At 43.6% G+C, this 20283-nt stretch overlaps 1 protein-coding gene across 1 annotated transcript in view; it reads left to right on the top strand.

The window, feature by feature from the left end:
- Positions 1–20283, top strand: part of RAB31 (RAB31, member RAS oncogene family) — a 149497-nt gene that overhangs the window by 53329 nt on the left and 75885 nt on the right. The window contains exon 2 of the mRNA XM_003914153.4: positions 9165–9244. Coding sequence (XP_003914202.1) covers positions 9165–9244 — 80 coding nt within the window. The remainder of the gene's footprint in view (positions 1–9164; positions 9245–20283) is intronic.

Here is a 20283-nt window from a genome sequence, read left to right as displayed (position 1 = left end):
AGTAGCCATCCAGTAACCCCGGCCTGAACTGCTAAGGCCAGGGCCCGGGGGCTGGGCTCTCACTCTTTCCAGACAGGGCTGAGGCACCGTCCTGCTCCAAGATGTGAAGGTGCCTTCCTACATGACCTCATCTCTGCATCTGCGAGCTCCATCTGCCCCCGGAGTGGGCGAGCCAGGCAAGCATGGCACTGTCCTTATTACTAGGCACTGCCTTCCCTTGCAGGCATCTCCACACAAGGCCACCTGCCTGGTAGGCGGGGCAGGCTGAGGCGGGGTGGGTGGGGTGTGTGTGCTGGTGTCCAAGGTGCCTGATGGGACCTCTACTTCTTTTGGTCACCTTTGGAGTCAGAACAGTCCAAACTGTTAATCATGCACAGTTCTGCCTGTTTCTCTCTTTATGTTATTTCTTTCTGCCCACAAGGTCTGCTGCCCTGTACAGGCCTCCTGAATTCCCTAACTTAACTCCTTGTCAATGCTGAAGACGCTGAAGACGTTTCAGAAGCATGTGGCTGGGCGCTTGGCTCATGCGGCTGGGCGCTTGGCTCATGCCGGTAATCTCAGCACTTTGGGAGGCTGAGGTGGGGATCGTTTGAGGCCAGGAGTTTGAGACCAGCCTGGGCAATATAATGACACCTCATCTCTGCCAAAATAAAAATAAAAAATTAGCCTAGCATGGTGGTGTGCACCTGCAGTCTTAGCTACTTGGGAGGCTGAGACAGGAGGATTGCTTGAGCCTGGAAGGAGCAGGTTGCAGTGAGCCGATATTGTGCCACTGTACTCCAGCCTGGGTGACAGAGTGAGCTCTTGTATCAAAACAAACAAACAAAACCCCAAACCAAAACAAACAAAAAGAAGTATGTAAGCCTTAAAGTCTAAACATTTAACTAAATGGATGACTGAATAAAAAAATAAACACAAAAATCCTTGTCATACAGGTTAACTCTGATTCCAAGATCAGAAAGAGACACTGGAATTATCAGGTGACCCCCAACGGGATGTGACGCACAGAGTCAGTTCTGTAGTGTACATTGTAGGCAAATCATATTCTCTGTCTTTCTGAACATTCTGAGAAGAATGAACTCAAGGTTTGAAAGACTACCATGTATGCTATAATTTTTGTGTTTAGTTTTTTTTTTTCTTCTTCTTATTTAACTACATTCTGAGGAATGGAATCCCTGAGTTTACAGGTCTTGTTAGTTGTTATTTCCTGTCCATAAGAATCATGTTGATTTATAATGTTATCAGCAATGTATATTCCTTACCAGTTTCCTAAGACACCTCATCACCTGAAGATTTCTGAAAGTCTGTGGAGCAGTGCTTAGTGAGTTTGGAGTGAAGGCGTCCGTAGGAGTATGGTGGATGTTGTGAAGAGAGACCAGAGGGGACAGCCTTTCCTTCTCAGTGCCCACTTTGATGGAGTCACAATTATTCCCTGAGGGTGGGGTTGAAAAGATTTTAAGGCCCTTTTCAGGTTCAATAAGATAATGTGTCTTGAATTGATTACTGATGTCTGCCACGAGAGCAGGATTAAGTAGTCTCGATCTATTTGCCTGGGAGGTATCATTCTTTTTTTAAATTATTATTATTATTATTATTATTATTATTATTATACTTTAAGTTCTGGGGTACATGTGCAGAACATGCAGGTTGGTTACATAGGTATACACGTACCATGGTGGTTTGCTGCACCCATCAATCCGTCATCTACATTAGGTATTTCTCCTAATGCTATCCCTCCCCTAGCCCCCCACCCTGCAACAGGCCCCAGTGTGTGATGCTCCCCTTCCTGTGTCCATGTGATCTCATTGTTCAACTCCCACTTATGAGTGAGAACACGAAGTGTTTGGTTTTCTGTTCCTGTGTTAGTTTGCTGAGAATGATGGTTTCCAGCTTCATCCGTGTCCCTGCAAAGGACATGAACTCATCCTCTTTTATGGCTTCATAGTATTCCATGGTGTATATGTGCCACATTTTCTTTATCAAGTCTATCATTGATGGGCATTTGGGTTGGTTCCAAGTCTTTGCTATTGTGAACAGTGCTGCAATAAACATATGTGTGCATGTGTCTTTATAGTAGAATGATTTATAATCCCTTGTGTATATACCCACTCATGGGATTGCTGGATCAAATGGTATTTCTGGCTCTAGATCCTTGAGGAATCGCCATACTGTCTTCCACAATGTTTGAACTAATTTATACTCCCACCAACAGTGTCAAAGCATTCCTATTTCTCCACATCCTCTTCAGCATCTGTTGTTTCCTGACGTTTTAATGATTGCCATTCTAACTGGTGTGAGATGGTATTTCATTGTGGTTTTGATTTGCATTTCTCTAATGACCAGTGATAATGAGCTTTTTTTCATATGTTTGTTGGCCACATAAATGTCTTTTTTTGAGAAGTGTCTGTTCATATCCTTTGCCCACTTTTTGATGGGGTTGTTTTTTTTTCTCGTAAATTTGTTTAAGTTCTTTGTAGATTCTGGATATTAGCCCTTTGTCAGATGGATAGATTGCAAAATTTTTCTCCCATTCTGTAAGTTGCCTGTTCACTCTGCTGATAGTTTCTTTTGCTGTGCAGAAGTTCTTTAGTTTAATTAGATTCCATTTGTCAATTTTGGCTTTTGTTGCCATTGCTTTTGGTGTTTTAGTCATGAAGTCTTTGCCCATGCCTATGTCCTGAATGGTATTGCCTAGGTTTTATTCTAGAGTTTTTATGGTTTTAGGTCTTACGTTTAAGTCTTTAATCTGTCTTGAGTTAACTTTTGTATAAGGTATAAGGAAGGGGTCCAGTTTCAGTTTTCTATATATGGCTAGCCAGTTTTCCCAACACCATTTATTAAATAGGAAATCCTTTTCCTATTGCTTGTTTTTGTCAGGTTTTTCAAAGATCAGATGTTTTTAGATGTGTGGCATTATTTCTGAGGCCTCCGTTCTGTTCCATTGGTCTACATATCTGTTTTGGTACCAGTACCATGCTGTTTTGGTTCCTGTAGCCTTGTAGTATAGTTTGAAGTCAGGTAGCGTGATGCCTCCAGCTTTGTTCCTTTTGCTTAGGATTGTCTTGGCTATATGGGCTCTTTTTCTGTTCCACATGAAATTTAAAGTAGTTTTTTCTAATTCTGTGAAGAAAGTCATTGGTAGCTTGATGGGGATAGCATTGAATCTGTAAATTACTTTGGGCAGTATGGCCATTTTCATGATATTGATTCTTCCTGTCCATAAGCATGAAATGTTTTTCCATTTGTATGTGTCCTCTCTTATTTCGTTGAGCAGTGGTTTGTAGTTCTCTTTGAAGAGGTCCTTCATATCCCTTGTAAGTTGTATTTCTAGGTATTTTATTCTCTTTGTAGCAATTGTGAATGGGAGTTCACTCATGATTTGGCTCTCTGTTTATTATTGGTGTATAAAAATGCTTGTGAGTTTTGCACACTGATTTTGTATCCTGAGACTTTGCTGAAGTTGCTTATCAACTTAAGTAGATTTTGGACTGAGAAAATGGGGTTTTCTAAATATACAATCATGTCATCTGCAAACAGAGACAATTTGACTTCCTGTCTTCCTATCTGAATACCCTTTATTTCTTTCTCTTGCCTGGTTGCCCTGGCTAGAACTTCCAATACTATGTTGAATAGGAGTGGTGAGAGAGGGCATCCCTGTCTTGTGCCAGTTTTCAAAGGGAATGCTTCCAGCTTTTGCTCATTCAGTGTGATACTGGCTGAGAGTTTGTCATAAATAGCTCTTATTATTTTGAGATACATTCCATCAATACCTAGTTTATTGAGAGTTTTCAGCATGAAGGCGTGTTGAATTTTATCAAAGTCCTTTTCTGCATCTATTGAGATAATAATATCATGTGGTTTTTATCTTTGGTTCTGTTTATGTGATGGATTATGTTTACTGATTTGCGTATGTTGAACCAGCCTTACATCCCGAGGATAAAACCGACTTGATCATGGTGGATAAGCTTTTTGCTATGCTGCTGGATTCAGTTTGCCAGTATTTTATTGAGGATTTTTGCATCGATGTTCATCAGGGATATGGGCCTGAAATTTTCTTTTTTTGTTGTGTCTCTGCCAGGTTTTGGTATCAGGATGATGCTGGCCTCATAAAATGAGTTAGGGAGGAGTCCCTCTTTTTCTGTTGTTTGGAATAGTTTCAAAAGGAATGGTACCAGCTCCTTTTTGTACTGGGAGGTATAATTGTTAATCTGGAGGGGTAGGAAGCTTGAAGGAAGCTTGAAGGAGTCCAGGAATGAATCAAGTATTAGTGCTTGGTTTGCATGGATTGCTGGTGCCTAGCGTTTTGTGTGGGAGCAGCCAAGAGGCTGTGGTTCCTGATTTCATAATTATAGATTTACATGTAATTAATAAGTGTGACAATTCAAACAGCAGAGGTTGTCATTTCAGAATAAGTTGTTCTCAGAGAGGAATCTCATATGAGGGATCCATTTCCCAGGAAATAGATGGAACCAATTACTGGTCATGAGCACCTCTCTGATATCAACTATATAAATGAGTATACAATGAAACACTATCAGGCCCACAGGTAGGGTTTTACTATACTTTATTTCAGGTTCTGGAGTCAGAATTGGGTTTATTCTAATGTCTCCCCACCAGTCAATAATTTGAGCCTCTTTCATTACTGTTAAGGCTGCAGCGGCTATCTTCAGAGCCTGTCAGGCTATGACTAACTTGAGCTATGCAACATGAAACCAGAAAGCACTAATAAAGTACTTGTGAGTTCTAGAAATTTGACTTTTTTTTTTTTTTTTTTTTTTTTTTTTAAGAAATTTAGGCTGGTATGGTGACTCACGCCTGTAATCCCAGCATTTTGGGAGGCTGAGGTAGGAGGATCGCTTGAGCCCAGGAGTTTGTGTTAGCCTGGCCCACATAGCAAGATCTTGTCTCTGCAAAAAAACCCTAACATTTAAAATTAGCTGGGTGTGGTGGCGCACACCTGTAGTCTCGGCTACTGGAGAGGCTGAAGCAAGAGACTCACTTGAACCCAGGAGTTCGAGGCTGCAGTGAGCTATGATCGCACCACTGCGTTCCAGCCTGAGTGACAGAGCAAGACCCTGCCTCTTAAAAAAATAAAGGAAAAACGTTCACTTAGCAGACAAGTTGATTTAACCTAGTAAGAGCCTTAAGAGGTTTTGACTAGGACTCAAAAGTTTGGTTCTGACTCTACCAACCAGCTATGTGACCTTGAGGAAGTCACACAGTTTCCTTTTGACCAAAACGAGGGGACTGGACAAGATGGCATGTGGTATTCTCAGAATCTTATGAAATGGAAACATGTATACATAGACGGGTTTCCATCAGTGTGGCCCTAAAGTCAGGCCACTCTGGTCCTGGGTCTCTCTTCCAAGGCTCCTTCTTCACCCAGTAGGCTTCATTCTCTCTTCTGAGTCCTACCTCTGTGTCTTCACGTGCGACAGCCACGATTCCCCTGGCGCGTTCTTTGTGTGTGTGTCACAGCCCCCGCGAGCTTCCTGCGGGGAAGGGCAGTCCCAGCGCGGGGTGTGACTCCTTAGCCTGGCTCCTGGCTTGTCCTCAGCAAACCGCGGGTAGGGTGTGCCTCTGGTGGCCGGCCGAGGAACAGCAGTCGCCCTGGAGGTCGGGAGCTGCATCCACTTGAGCGGTCCCAAGCCATGGGTCAGAGAGGATTTGATGGTGGTGTTCTTTGTAGAAATGTTTCCTTTTCTGAGACAAACTAAAACTTTGTCTATCCTTTTGTCCTGTTATTTCTTTCCTATCAGGTGTGTAAGAGTGTACATTTGACAGTGCATTATAAAAGAGGTGAAAGTTAAAATGTTTTAAAATAAAGAAACAGTGACTAGGTTGTTTGACTGAAAAATCAGTGCTTAAATCTAAATTTGAGCAGACTTGCTGCTGTCACTATTCAGACAAGTTAGCGCTGGCGCTTGAGCCCTTTGTAGAGGATGATGAGTAGAGCCGAACGCTGAGCACTAAGTGGCTTTTTCCTTTTCCACCTGCAAGGGCGTTTTGGGGCTGGCCTTGCAGGATTTGTTTGTTGGCTGCTTTGAGACTTGTGTCCATTGCTTTGAGCACATCCCTTGGGACACTAAATGATAGATTCCAGTTCTTCAGAGCAGTGCCCCCACTGAGAAGATGCACCCTCAGCCCTGTGCCCCGAGGGCATGTGAGGGAACCGAGCAAGCGCCTGCAGCCTAAGGAGGAAGGCCCCAGGGCAGACAAAAACCCGGCGAGGTTTCTCGCTGGGTGATAGGGTGAGCCTGGATTTCAAGGAAGGAAAAAAGGAGTAAATCGAGAGGTGTCTCCTGAGCTCAGGGGGACCACAGGTGAGGCAGCCCCGTCCCACCACTGTGTGCTGGTCCTCCTGCCGTGTGCCTGGCCCTGCTTAAGAACCCCTGGAGGCCAGGGAGGGTGGAACGGTATCTCCCCGCCAGTGGGGTCTAGCCTGCTGTTGGCATGGGAAAGGGAGGGTTTGGGGAATGCTTGTTGGGTGAGTGAAGAATGAACGAATGAACGAATGAATGGAGGAGCCCCGAGAAAGAGAATTCCTAAAGTGCGATGGAGAAAGGTAGAAATGAGAGTGGTCGGTGTTGGGGAGAGGTGCCCACCCTGCCTTCTTGGCAGTTTGTAGGAATCAGTTGGCCTCATGAAAGTGTGCTGCCTGCCGCAAGGGGCGTTCTCCTAATCTTCAAGGGCAGGGCAGGGCAGGCTGTCACCGTTCCTCAGTGTCCAGTTTCTTGGGGGTTATGTGGGCTAAAGCCTGGCAAGGATTTGCTCCTGCACAGGGGGTCTTAAGAACAACTGAGATGAAAAGAGTTGCGGTTTGGGGGACTGCGAGGGAACATGAGCCAGAATCCATACTTGGGGTGCAGCTCAGAAATAGCAGCGGCATCGATTGGCATCTCATGAGCTGATGTTTTAATTCTGCCGTCACCTCTTTGAACTCTGTGCATCGATCTGCACGATGCAGGTAAACAGCAGCTTTGGTGCCGTGTTTGTTAGGGCTCAGTCAGTGCAGGCTGCTCTCCTTGGGAGGCGAGACCTTCTGGAGAGGGATTTTCAGATGAGTATTAAAAGCCGAGTCCCCTGTTGCCCCAGGTTTGCTGGAATTGTCGCCCAAACACAGGACTGAGAAGGAGTAAAAATAATTCAGATTGCCAGCTGGTATTTCAAATCCCATCTCATATTTCAGTGTCGGAATAAAACCACATTTCTCTGAATTTCAACATTTTGTCCTTGATCTTTTGGCTTTCAAATTTATTCTTTTAATGTAAGAGAACCGAATCAATGATTTTTTCCTTCCCTCGATAAATGACTTGTTTCCCCTTTGTTTATGGTTTTCAGAACGCCTCCTTGATCTTTTCAGTAGAAACTTGTTGGCGATGGTGATCTGTGTTGATAAAGCCTCGGGTCCTGTGTCCTCTGCCCTTCCTGCCTCTCTCAGAACAGAAGCCATTAGCAACTGAGGGCAGATGCTTTTTCCTACTTTCTTCTACTTCTTGGGCACTTCCTGACTTTATTTTCTAACTCCTCTTTGAAATTTTAATTTCTACCATCATATTTTTAATTTTTTTTTTTTTTTTTGAGATAGAGTCTCACTCTGTCACCCAGGCTGAGTGCAACGGCACAATCATAGCTCACTGCACCCTTGAACTCCTGGGGTCAAGCAATCTTCCTGTCTCAGCCTCCCACATAGCTGGGACTACATGCCCATGTCACCACACCTGGCTAATTTTTACATTTTTTTGTAGTCAGGGGTCTTGCTGTGTTGCCCAGGCTGGTCTTGAACGCCTGGCCTCAAGTGTTCATCCTGCTTTGGCCTCCCAAAATGCTGGGACCGCAGGTGTCAGCCACTACACCTAGCCATATTTTAAATTTCTAAGAGATTAGTTTTATTCTCTGAATGATCTTTTAAAATAGCATCCTGTTCTTTTGTGTGTGTGTGTGTGGAGGGGAGCATATAAATGTCTGGTATTTCTTCATGAGCGTTTATATTGAAAAAGTTAAAAATATAAGTTGAAAGCTGTGTTTGTATTGGGGTTTGTCCACTGCTGCACACATGGCCTTTGGTTAGGGGATCCCAAATATCAGCAACTCTAGAGCTTTTTTTCTCTAACCTAAAGGGGAGCCCTCACTGCTTCTGTGTGGGCTTATCCAGCGTAGGGTGAACAGCACCTGGCCCCTCCCTTACCTGTGCCTGATGTCCCCAAGCCCAGCTCGGTCTCATGCAGGCTTCCTGGAGAGTAAAGCTCTGACCCTGGTCGTGTGGCCTGGGGCTCCAAGAGTATGTTGTTGTGTGGCCTTTCAACTGATCTGTTTTCAGCCGTGCCCTCCAGTGCTTGATGTTTTCTGAGATTCTATGGCGTGAATTGGCTTGCTGCTTTATTGGCTTCTCTCCCTGCCAGCAGTTTGGTTTCAGCTTCTTGATTCTCAGGGATCGCTTGTCCTCCTGGATTTTGTTGATATCACTTGTCTGGTGTTGTCTCTTTTCCTATCTCTTTGACCTTGTGAATGTGTGTCTTTCATTTCGTAAACCACTTTACAAGGGCTTTGGAAGGAGGTGGATATAAATGTGTGCGTTCAGTTCCCACTGTGTAATTGGACCCTTGCCCTAATCAGCTTTAAAGAATTATTTAAGAGAGAAAGAACTGAGACAAGACCATCATATAACTAAGCAGACTTTGGCAGTTATTACCCAACCATCAGATTCTAAAGAGAAAATGCTAGAAACGTAGAAATTAGAATTAATAGGTCGTGTAGGATGATACCTAGAGAAACAGATTGCGTGTCTTTTGAATGCAAGGTTTTGAACAGAGTGAATTCTTTCTGCCTAAACAATGCGGTGTGTTCGCGTACTTCTTCTCTAGACCCCTATCAAGATTTCAAAATTTCTGAAAATATATCCAAGGTGAACATGCTCGTTTTTGGTTAAATATTGTATACATGTCAGACATGTTTCTGAAACTTATTTTTACCATACTTCTTTTCTTTCTGTGAAAGCAGTACAGTGTGATTATAGAAAATACTGGTAAGAAATAGATGACAATATCCCCCCACTCCCTCTCCCAGTCTCATCAACCGGAAATAGCCAGTCCTGTCCTCTGGTTATCTGTGAGGTCAGAGTTGCCTCCCTTCGTCTTCATGGTTGTGTCCTCCTTCTTTTCCAGGACACTGGGGTTGGGAAATCAAGCATTGTGTGTCGATTTGTCCAGGATCACTTTGACCACAACATCAGCCCTACTATTGGGTAAGTTCCTCTATGTCGTTCTCTTTCACGTTGCTTCCTTTCACAGCATCAGAATGGCCACTCTGTCTGTGCCTGAGCCTTCAGGCAGGGCCACAGTTTTCATCCCAGCCAGTGAGAATCGATCCCAGCTGTAGACTGACAGAAATTCAGGGACTTCTGAGTATGTACCCAGGCTTACTGTCCCTGTCAGTCATTTTTTTTTCCTAGTCAGCTTCCTCATGCTACCTCCCAAGGTCATTTCCTTGAGCATTATTTTTATATATATATATATAATTATATATTATTTTATATATATATATTTTATATATATATATAATTTATGTGTATATGTATCTCCAAGAGCATTATTCTGCAAATCTTGTAGGTGTTATTTCCAGATGGAAGACGACACGCAGAGCAAACCCCTGGTAGTTCTGCTTTAAGTTGCCTGCTGGTAAACCCTGGAGATGCCATCCACCCATACCTCACCACTGTCTGGAAAGTCTGTGGAGCAGATTGACTTTCCTTTTCTGGAATTATCTTTTTTTTTTTTTTTTCCCTTGAGACTGAGTGTTGCTCTGTCACATTGCCCAGACTGGAGTACAATGGGGTGATCTTGGCTCACTGCAACCTCTACCTCTAGGGTGGATTCTCCTGCCTCAGCCTCCTGAGTAGCTGGGATTACAGGTGTGAGCCACCACACCTGGCTAATTTTTTTGTATTTTTAGTAGAGATGGGGTTTCACCATGTTGGTGAGGCTGGTCTTGAACTCCTGACTGAAAGCAATCCACCTGCCTCGCTTCCCAAACTGTTGAGATTACAGGCATGGGTCACTGTGCCCAGCCCCTTTTCTGGAATTACCTAATGCCAGCATTTCCACTCTCATGTGTGGGGAGGGGTGGAAGTGCATTGTTAAATTCTCCTGAGCTGGGGTGCAAAAGTGTTTTCCTGTGCATCTCCCCTTTCCAGTGGGCTCTTTGGCCGCATGTGCTTTGGCTCTGCTGTTTGGGAAGTGCCTGCTTTTTCACTCTTAGAACTTGGCCTCCGCTTATTTTTCACCCTGAGGATATCAAGTCTTTGCAGGCAATGTCTGTCTGTCTGTATGTTTTGGGAAACCCGTAGGATTGTTGAGAATGGGAGAGGGTATCAGAAGTGGAGAAAAATCATGGCGGGGAATAAATAGATGCTCAAGAGTACTCGGCTGATAGGCCAGTGGTTGGAACTGTGTAGCTGAGAAAACCCACATTTTGTAGTTTAAAAATGACTTAAAGAAACATACTCATGAAAATATCAAGAATTAGGAAGGGTCTGACATTTTACCCTAATTGCAGCCTGCAACTTGTTAACAAGTTAACAGTTGTGATGTGTTAGCCTGACTCTGTTTCAGGGATGCTGGCAGAAGACAGAAGCCCCCCGGGGCAGAGACAGAGGCAATAGCCATAGCCAGAGTATTCGCATTTTGCATTGGTTCCCCCGGTCCAAATTTCCATAGGGTGACATTAGAGTCAGAGACCTCACATGCAGGAGGTTGTGTGACGGGAGAGGAACCCCAAGCTGAAGGAACCCAAATCTTCTACATAGGGCAGTGAGCACGTCTGTCCTCAGCTAGAGAAAGAGACTCCTCCCCTCCAAGGGTGCTTGCTGTGCAGGTTGATCATCCCTAATCCAAAAATCTGAAACCCAGAATGCTCCCAAATCTGAAACTTTTGAGTGCCAACATGATGCTCAAAGGTGATGCTCAAAATGCTCATTGGGATATTTCAGATTTTGGAATTTCAGTTTTGGGATGCTCAACTAGGTAAGTATAATGCAATTACTGCAAAATTAAAAATCTGTATATCCAGCCAGGAGCGGTGGTTCATGCCTGTAATTCTAGCTCTTTGGGAGGCCTAGGTGGGCAGATCACATGAGGTCAGAAGTTCAAGACTAGCCTGGCCAACATGGTGAAACCCCATCTCTACTAAAAATACAAAAATTAGCCAGATGTGGTGGCACGCGCCTATAGTCCCAGCTACTCGGGAGGCTGAGGCAGGAGAAAGTGGTGGTTGCTGAGATTCTACCACTGCACTCCAGCCTGGGCAACAGAGCGAGACTCCATCTCAAATAAATAAATCAATCCAAAATCCGAAATACTGCTGGTACCAAACATTTTGGATAAGGGATACTCAACGTGTACAAGCATCCTTGAAAACACAATCCAGAAAAACGTGTTTACTTGCAAGATGTCCCCGGTGTGAGAGACTATAAAGAATTGTCTCCCAACATAGGTGCTTCTATGATAGGTATACTTTTTATGGAAGAAATTCTTTTCACTCTGCTCTGGAATGTACTTTTTCTCTCTCTCTCTTATTTTTCACTTTGTGTCTGTGTGTGTTTTTAATAATAAAAAGCGGAACTGATAAGAGTGATTAACTGTGAAGTATGGTTCCAGAAGATGGAGGAGAGATTTGTGTCTTCTACTTTCTAAACTTTTGTTTAAAAAATTTTTTAAATGAATTTCTTTTGTCATGACGTTTTTTAAAGTAAAAAGACAGTGCATACTCATACCACAAATTATGGGCAGTACATAAAAATGGCAAGCGTCTAAGTGTTAAGCATAGGTATAGGCATCATAAATAGGGTGGTTACGTAATTTTGGTCATAATCTCTTGGTCAAAGAAAGTTGCTGTGCCAGCCCAGATTAAAGGGGGAGGAGACACAGGCCGCCTTGTGGTGGGAGGACCCATGTGTGCCTGGAGGGAGGGTGGGGGATGGATTGCTGGTACCATTTTGCAGACAAACACAGTTGACAGTGTTTTGTGTGGTAATGCATTTCGGTGGTTTGGAGTTTTAAAAACCTTGTGTATTACAATTGACCCTTGAACAACTCGGGGATTAAGGGTGCTGACCCCTGAATGGTTGAAAAACCACCTATAACTTTTTTTTTTGAAACGGTACTTGGCTCAAAAGTCTGGCTCTGTCACCCAGGCTGGAGTGCAGTGGCACAGTCTCGGCTCACTGCAACCTCCGCCTCCCAAGTTCAAGCGATTCTTCTGCCTCAGCTTCCCGACTAGCTGGGATTACAGGTGCATGCCACCAAGCCCAGCTAATTTGTGTATTTTTAGTAGGGACAGGGTTTCACCATGTTGGCCAGGCTGGTCTTGAACTCCTGACCTCAGGTGATCCACCCGCCTTGGCCTCCCAAAGTGCTGGGATTACAGGCGTGAGCCACTGTGCCCAGCCCCATGTATAACTTTTGACTCCCCCAAAACTTACCTGCTAATATCCGACCATTGACCTGAAGCCTTATGGAGAACATAGTCAATTCACACATATTTTGTATGTGATACGTATTATATACTGCATTCTTACAATAAAGTAAGCTAGATAAAAGAAAACATTACTAAGAAAATCATAAGGAAGAGAAAATATATTTACTATTCATTAAGTGGAAATGGACCATCATAAAGGTCTTTGTCCTCATTGTCTTCACATTGAGTCAGCTGAGGAGGAGCAGGAAGAGGAGGGGTTGGTCTTACTGTCTTGAGGGTGGGAGAGGCAGAAGAGATCGACTTAGAAGTGGGCCCATGCCATTCAAACCCATGTTCAAGGGTCAACGGTCTATGGAAACTGTCTACACTTTCTGCTTAGTTTCTCCTGTAAACTAAAAGTGCTCTAAAAAACGGTTATTAGTTTAAACACTATGTCTTAGTTTTAAACATTATGAACAAATTTATACTATACAGAAATACATAAAATAGAAAGTGAAGTCAGAGGATTTTGCTAGCTCTTCAATCCCACATTCTTCAATTTACATAACCAATATTTAGAGTCCAAAGTGCATGTTTAACATATTTCTTCTAAGTACTTTCTGTGGACATGCAGGTACACAAGTAGATAATTTCTAAACATGAAAACGTATCACACTTTACCTAACAAGCCACAACATACATTCCCAGTTCACTTAGGTCCTCCTTATTCTTTTTCATGGCTGATTGCCAGCCTCTGGGAAACTGAGTCAGGCTGCCAAGTGATGACTGTTAACTTGTAAACAATTAGGGTATAATACAAGTATGCCCCGTGCAATATTTGGGACATGTGTATACTAAAAATTTATTAGTTCTTTATCTGAAAATCAAATTGAACTGGCATCCTGTATTTGTATTTGCTGAATGTTGCAATCCTCACCTCACCCCTCCTTTGGGCTTAAGCCAGGCTGGTTGGGTTTCCGAGTCTTGCAACCAAAGGGACCTCAATAGAAGCAGGCAGTTGTGCAATAGGGGCTTAGACAGGTGACTCAACTTTAATTGTGACACAGACAAGATTAAAATCTAATTGTTTTGATTATAAAAGTTCATGTTCAACGGGGCGTGGTGGCTCCTGCCTATAATCCCAGCACTTTGGAAGGCTGACGTGGGTGGATCATTTGAGCCCAGGAGTTCAAGACCAGCCTGGGCAACAGGGTGAAACTTGGTCTCTACAAAAAAAATACAAAAACTAACTGGGTGTAGTGGCATGTGCCTGGAGTCCTAGCTACTTGGGAGGCTGAGTCAGGAGGATCCCCTGAGACCTGGAGGTCGGGGCTGCAGTGAGCCAGGACTGTGCCACTCTACTCCAGCCAGGGCAACAGCGTGAAATACTGTTCAAAAACAAAAGTTCATGTTCACTCTAAAAAACTCGAAGAACACAAAATTCATGAAACTAGGAATCTTAGGGTACATACGGTTTTTTTACTCTGTCTTCTACTTAATGTATTTTGAACATTCTTTACAGTGTCACATAATCTTCAAAAACATGTTGAAAGTATTTTTTCTGATTATACAGGTATTATATACTCATCATAAACAACTGAGAATGAAAAAAATCATAAGGAAAAATATTTTAAAAACCCATAATCTACCTCTTAGAGGTAACTCCTGTAAACACTTTGTTTTTTGCTTCCAGCCCTTTTCCTGTATAAGTGTGTGTATGCGTTATTTATTCAACATCATTTTGTGAATTTCATGCCATTAAATAGTCTTTAAAAACAATTTTTAATGGTTGTATTTTTCACTTCAGGCATTTAGGTTGTTTAAATACTTTTGTACTTTTATAAATAATGTTATGAGGCTAGACATGGTGGCTCATGCCTGTAATCCCAGCACTTTGGGAGGCCAAGGCAGGTGGATCACCTGAAGTCAGGAGTTCAAGACCAGCCTGGACAACATGGTGAAACCCCATCTCTACTAAAAATGCAAAATTAGCCAGGCATGGTAGTGCACGCCTGCAGTCCCAGCTACCTTGGGAGGCTGAGGCAGGAGAATCACTTGAACCCGGGAGGCAAAGGTTGCAGTGAGACGAGATTGTGCCATTGCACTCCAACCTGGGTGACAGAGTGAGACTGTTGTCTCAAAAAACAAAACAAAACAACACATAAATAAATAATGTTATGATGTACCTCGCTGGGCATAGATACCCGTGTATACTGCTGATATTTCTTTAGGTTAAACTCTTAGCAATGGAATAATTTAGTCCAAGAATAAAAATATATTTAAGGCTCTCAATGGATACTGCCAAATTGTTTTTTGGAAAGGTTATCTCTGTACCAGCTTTAGAGAGAGAGAGAGAGAGAGAGAGAGAGAGAGAGAGAGAGATCTTTTTTTAAACAATTTTTAACTTTATAAAATTGTGAAAGTTTGTATGATTTTGATTTCTATTCTTTTCCTCTAAACTTCAAACATTAGCATTTTCTCATAGCTTAATGTTTCTGTGTTAACACAATTTTACGTGACGGCCGCATGGTATTGTGAGCTGTTCTTTTTTCTTTCTTTCTTTCTTTTTTTTTTTTTGAGACAGAGTCTTCTCTGTCGCCCAGGCTGGAGCGCAGTGACGCGATCTTGGCTCACTGCAACCTTTATCTCCCAGGTTCAAGCAATTCTCATGCCTCAGCCTCCCAAGTAGCTGGGACTACAGGTGCTTGCCACCACGCCTGGCTATTTTTTGTATTTTTAGTAGAGACAGGGTTTCACCGTGTTGGGCAGGCTGGTCTCAAGCTCATGACCTCAGGTGATCCGCCCACCTTGGCCTCCCGAAGGAGTTTACGGGCGCAAGCCACTGCGCCCGGCCCTGTTCGCTTTCTACTTCGTCCCTTGCTTTTCCTCTGGAGTCAATGTTAGGCTCAGCCCCTCCACCCTTATGTATTGTCTTCTTGATATAATTTAACTTCTTGATTTAAAAACTGATGAAAATTTTCCTCTGGAATTTTGAGAAAATATTTTCAAACACCAGTTGCAGAAAAATAAAGCTAGTGGGAACAATTTCTAAGTGACATATGCAGTTTTCCTGGAAGGTGGCATCAATGGAACACTTTTACAACATTTGAGCGCTTTTCCAAAAGCTGGTAGATTCGGTGGGCTGAGGAACTGGCTTATATTAATAGATTTGATTTGTTCAGCCTTCACAGTGCTGTAAAGACTTTAAGCCAAAAGTGAAGAATCAGGAGACCTGCACGTAATAAACTTGCATTCCTGGTTTCTCTTGAAAAATCAGTGGGTTTGGAGCCCTGGTGCCCATCCCCATGTAGTGGGAGCCAGCTGGTACCGCTCTGCATGGGTGGCCAGGCCTCCCGGCTTCACGCCATTCCCGCTAGGCGTTGTTACTATTATGTGCATCAGTATTAACATTCACACCTAGCCCGCTTCACTCATTTATATGTCCTGCCTGGTTCGTAGACATGTCAGTTCCTGGTCCCGGCACTGCCTTCTTGGCAGTAACCCTGCTGGCCGCCCCCAGCCCAGGGCGGTTAGGGGACTTGCCTAGGTGCACACAGCCCGTGAACAGCCCACTCATGGCTCACACCAAGTGAGTCCACTCTCAAAGCCCACCCTGGTTCTTCCACTGGAATCGCGTGAGCATTGGTGAAAGGCCATGGGCTGTAAAATGCCATTGCTTCAGCGTTAAAGGAGTTAATTTTTATGGCCTCTCTGACTCACACTGGAAAACCTTGGCTCTGCTATTCAGGCAGATTGCATTGACATCTTGAGTGTGTGTGTGTATGTGTGTGTCTCCCTTTTCATTTCAACTTTTGTAAGGAAATTGTGTTACTTCTCTGCCAGATTTTGGTTTCCACAGATAATGAAGTCAGTTTAGCAGGGCCAGTGCACCTCCTCCACCACTTCGGAGGGTGATCTACACAGAAGAAAAGATGCCTGAGGTTCTTGTTTGTTTGTTTGTTTGAGACAGGATCTTGCTCTGTCACCCAGGCTGGAGTGCAGTGGCGCAATCATGGCTCACTGTAGCCTCCACCTCCCAGGCTCAAGCGATCCTCCCACCTTAGCCTCCTGAGTAGCTGGGACCACGGGCGTGAGCCACCACACCTGGCTATTTTTAAATTTTTGTTTTTCATTAAATTTTTATTTTTGTGGAGATGAAGTCTCCCCGTGTTGTTGCCTAGGCTGGATGAGGTTCTTAGGATCAAAAGCTAGCGAAGACTTAAAAACCAACAACAAACCTCAGTCAACCAAAAAAAAGCAATGATTGTCATGGTCCTCATTTCAGATACTGAGAGTCTTTCTCCTTGTGGCGAGAGAGCGGGAGCACAGAGGGATGTGTGTGTGTGAGGTGTGCCTTCCTACTATTATTAAAGTTGCTCCTCACAGCTCACTGTGAACCAACGGGAATTTCACAGGTATCCGTTTCCTTCTTTGTCCCTGCGAACACCTCTGTTTAATGCAAAGTAGGTATTGGCCCCATTTCACAGAACAGGAAACTGAGGGGCTTTACGGGCTATTTAATTGAGTCCGGCAGTGAGGGCCTCTGCATCCTCTTCCTGGTTATGCCACTACATTCTTCTTTCACCACGAACTAGGCCGTCTTCTGGGATTTGGGTTTTCCCCCCTTTACCTGCCCTGTGAAGGGGTTGGACCGGATATTTAATATTTGTTTCTAACATTTTAAAGGCATGAACTTAGTTTTCTAACCCTAAGGAGAACTTTTTAAGGCTAGTAGGGTTGCTGTGTTATTTCTCCCAGCACCTACAATATATTGAAGAATAAATGAAAATCTGACTAACATCAGAAGTGAAAACAAAAACAAAACACACAAAAACAAAATGTTGATAGAGTTGTCTAGTAAAATTTTTAAATGAGTTTATGAAAAAAAAATGAACAAAGTTAAAGGGCAAATGTTAAACTGGAAAAATATTATTTACAATATATTACTACAAAAGGTTAGTGGAAACTACTCAAAAAATGAATAAGAAAAGGCTGAATATCTCAGTTGAAAAGTGGGCCAAGGTCGTGACCTCGAGAAAAATTCCTTTACAGAGAAAAGTACAAGTGAACAATAAATGTTAAAATGATGTTTAAACTTGTGATAAGCATAATGAATACAAGAATGAAATATTTTCTATCTAATACATTGAAAGAAATTTGAAAGAGTAATAATGGTTGAGGAAAAGGCCATCTCATACACCACTATGGACAGGTAGGTTGGTACAATCTAAGTTTGGCACAGGTAGCAAAAGTAGGGTGTATCTACTTTTATTTTATTTATTTATTTATATATTTTTAGAGACAGAGTCTTGCTGTGTCACCCAGGCTGGAATGCAGTGGCACAATCATGGCTCACTGTACCCTTGACCTCCTGGGCTCAAGGGATCCTCCTGCATCAGCTTCCTGAGTAGCTGGGACCACAGGCAAAAGCCACTGTACCTGGTTGATTTTTTTTTTCTTTTGTAGAGCCAGGGGTCTTGCTATGTTGCCCAGGCTGGTCTTGAACTCCTGGCCTCAAGTGATCCTCCCACCTTGGCCTCCCAAAGTGCTGGGATTACAGGTGTGAGCCACCATCCTCAGCTCTACTTTTTAAAAACTAAGTCTTAGGATATAGTTATGCAGGGACACAAAGATGTAAGTATAAGGATATTTACTGAATCGTTGTAATAGTGAACAATAGGTAACCAAAATGGCCATCGTTAGGGTGTCGAATAATTCCATAACATGGTGTATGATCTTCAGTCATTTTAGATGATATTGCTCTATATTCATAGAAATGGAAACATTTTAGATGATTTTTTTTTAAATTTTTTGAGACAGAGTCTTGCTCTGTCACTCAGGCTGGAATACAGTGGTATAATGTCAGCTCACTGTAATCTCTGACTCCTAGGTTCAAGTGATTCTCCTGCCTCAGTCCCCCACATAGCTGGGATCATAGGCATGCGCCACCACACCTGGGTCATTTTTGTATTTTTAGTAGAGACAGTGTTTTGCCATGTTGGCCAGGCTGGTCTCGAACTCCTGACCTCAGGTGATCTGCCCGCCTCAACCTCCCAAAGTGCTGGGATTACAGCTGTGAGCCACTGTGCCCAGCCAATTTTAGATGATATTGATCTATATTTGTAGAAATGGAGGAAAAGCAAAATTTAGATAGAGTATGATCAATTTTCAGAGTAAAAGTTATGTTAAAATAGATTGTCCTGCAAACTCAGAAGCAGATCACATGGAGGGGGGTCACACTGCAGTGTGATTGATACGAAGACCAGTGTTACCTGGGAAGAAGCCTGGAAGAGGAGAAAGAGGAAAGAAAAAGAGTCAGGAACAGCTCTTACTCAGGGATGCTGGACTTTCAGGGGTGTGGCTGTAAAATTCTCTGAGGGTGAGTGGGAATGCTTGGACCCTGCACAGCATCCTTTATACAGGGACGTGATGTTGGAGAGCTACAGGAAGCTGGTCTCCATGGCAGGAAATTCTCTTCCTAACCCAAATATTATCTTCATGATGGAGCAAGGGAAAGACCCCTGGACAGTGGAGAGTCAAGTGAAAATAGCAGGAAAGCCGAGAGTGGGAACATATCAAAGGTGTGATGAGAGTGGTGCTGCAGCTCAAACAGAAACACATGCAGAGATCTTATCATGGTGGACAGCTTTCGTCTGGTAGGGTGTCATGATATATATGTCATATTTGCATATATATAGGCTTTTACCTATGGTTCCTGGCTCCTAACTCCCAAGCCCTTGTTATAATCTTGGGGCACTTTAGGCCTCAGAAAACAGAATTGATGTCTGAACTTCTGTCTTCCTTTTACCAGCCCAAGGCAGGACTCTAATCTGATCGCGGGTCCTTCCAGAGAGAGTCCTGCCCCACCCTCTAGAGGAAGGAATGCTACACAGAGCGGCCAAGAAGAACCTGAACACACAGGCCTTGCTGGGTTTTGATCATGCACTTTCTGTCCGATCACGTTTCTGCAAGATTGTTAAGAATGCCTCTGTAGGCCGGGCACAGTGTCTCACGCCTGTAATCCCAACACTTTGAGAGGCCGAGGTGGGTGGATCGCCTGAAGTCAGGGGTTCGAGGCCAGCCTGACCAACATGGTGAAACCCCTTGTCTACTAAAATTACAAAAATTAGCCGGGTGTGGTGGTGCCTCCCTGTAATCCCAGCTACTCGGGAGGCTGAGGCAGGAGAATCGCTTGCCAGTTGCAGTGAGCCGAGATCATGCGACTGCACTCTAGCCTGGGCGACAGAGTCAGACTCTGTCAAAAAGAGAGAGAGAGAGAGAGAGAGAGAGAAAGGAAGGAAGGGAAGGAGAATGCCTATGTAATGAAGCCTCTATCAAAGAAAAGAAAAGAAAGAAAGAAAAGAAAAGAAAGAAAGAGAAGAAAGAAAAGAAAATGTAATGAAGCCTCCATAAAAACTCAAAAGAAATGTGTTCAGGGCACTTCTGAAGAGCTGAGGTTTCTGGAGAGTGGCGCCCAGGGAGTGCATGGCAGCTCTGTGCCCCTGTCTGCTTACCTTGCCCTAAGCATCTCTTCATCTGTATCCTTTGCAATATCCTTTATGAGAAACTGGTCACTGTAAGTAAGTGTTTCCTTGGGTTCTGTGAGCCGCTGAAGAAGATTAATCGAACCCAAAGAGGGGTCGATGGGAACCCCAACCTGAAACCTGTCGATCAGAAGTTCTAGAGGCTCAGACTTGGGACTGGTGTCCGTGGAGGAGCAGTCTTGTGTACTGAGCCCTCAACATGTGGGATCTGACAGTGTCTCCAGGGAGAGAGCGTCAGAATTGAATCGGAGGACATCTAGCTGGTATCTGCTGCTGCTGGTGGTAG

The sequence above is a fragment of the Papio anubis genome, chromosome 19, assembly GCF_008728515.1.
Source record: "Papio anubis isolate 15944 chromosome 19, Panubis1.0, whole genome shotgun sequence".
NCBI classification, from domain to species: Eukaryota; Metazoa; Chordata; class Mammalia; order Primates; family Cercopithecidae; genus Papio; species Papio anubis.
The sequence above is the reverse complement of the archived record's forward strand: the minus strand, read 5'-3'. Positions and strand labels throughout refer to the sequence as shown.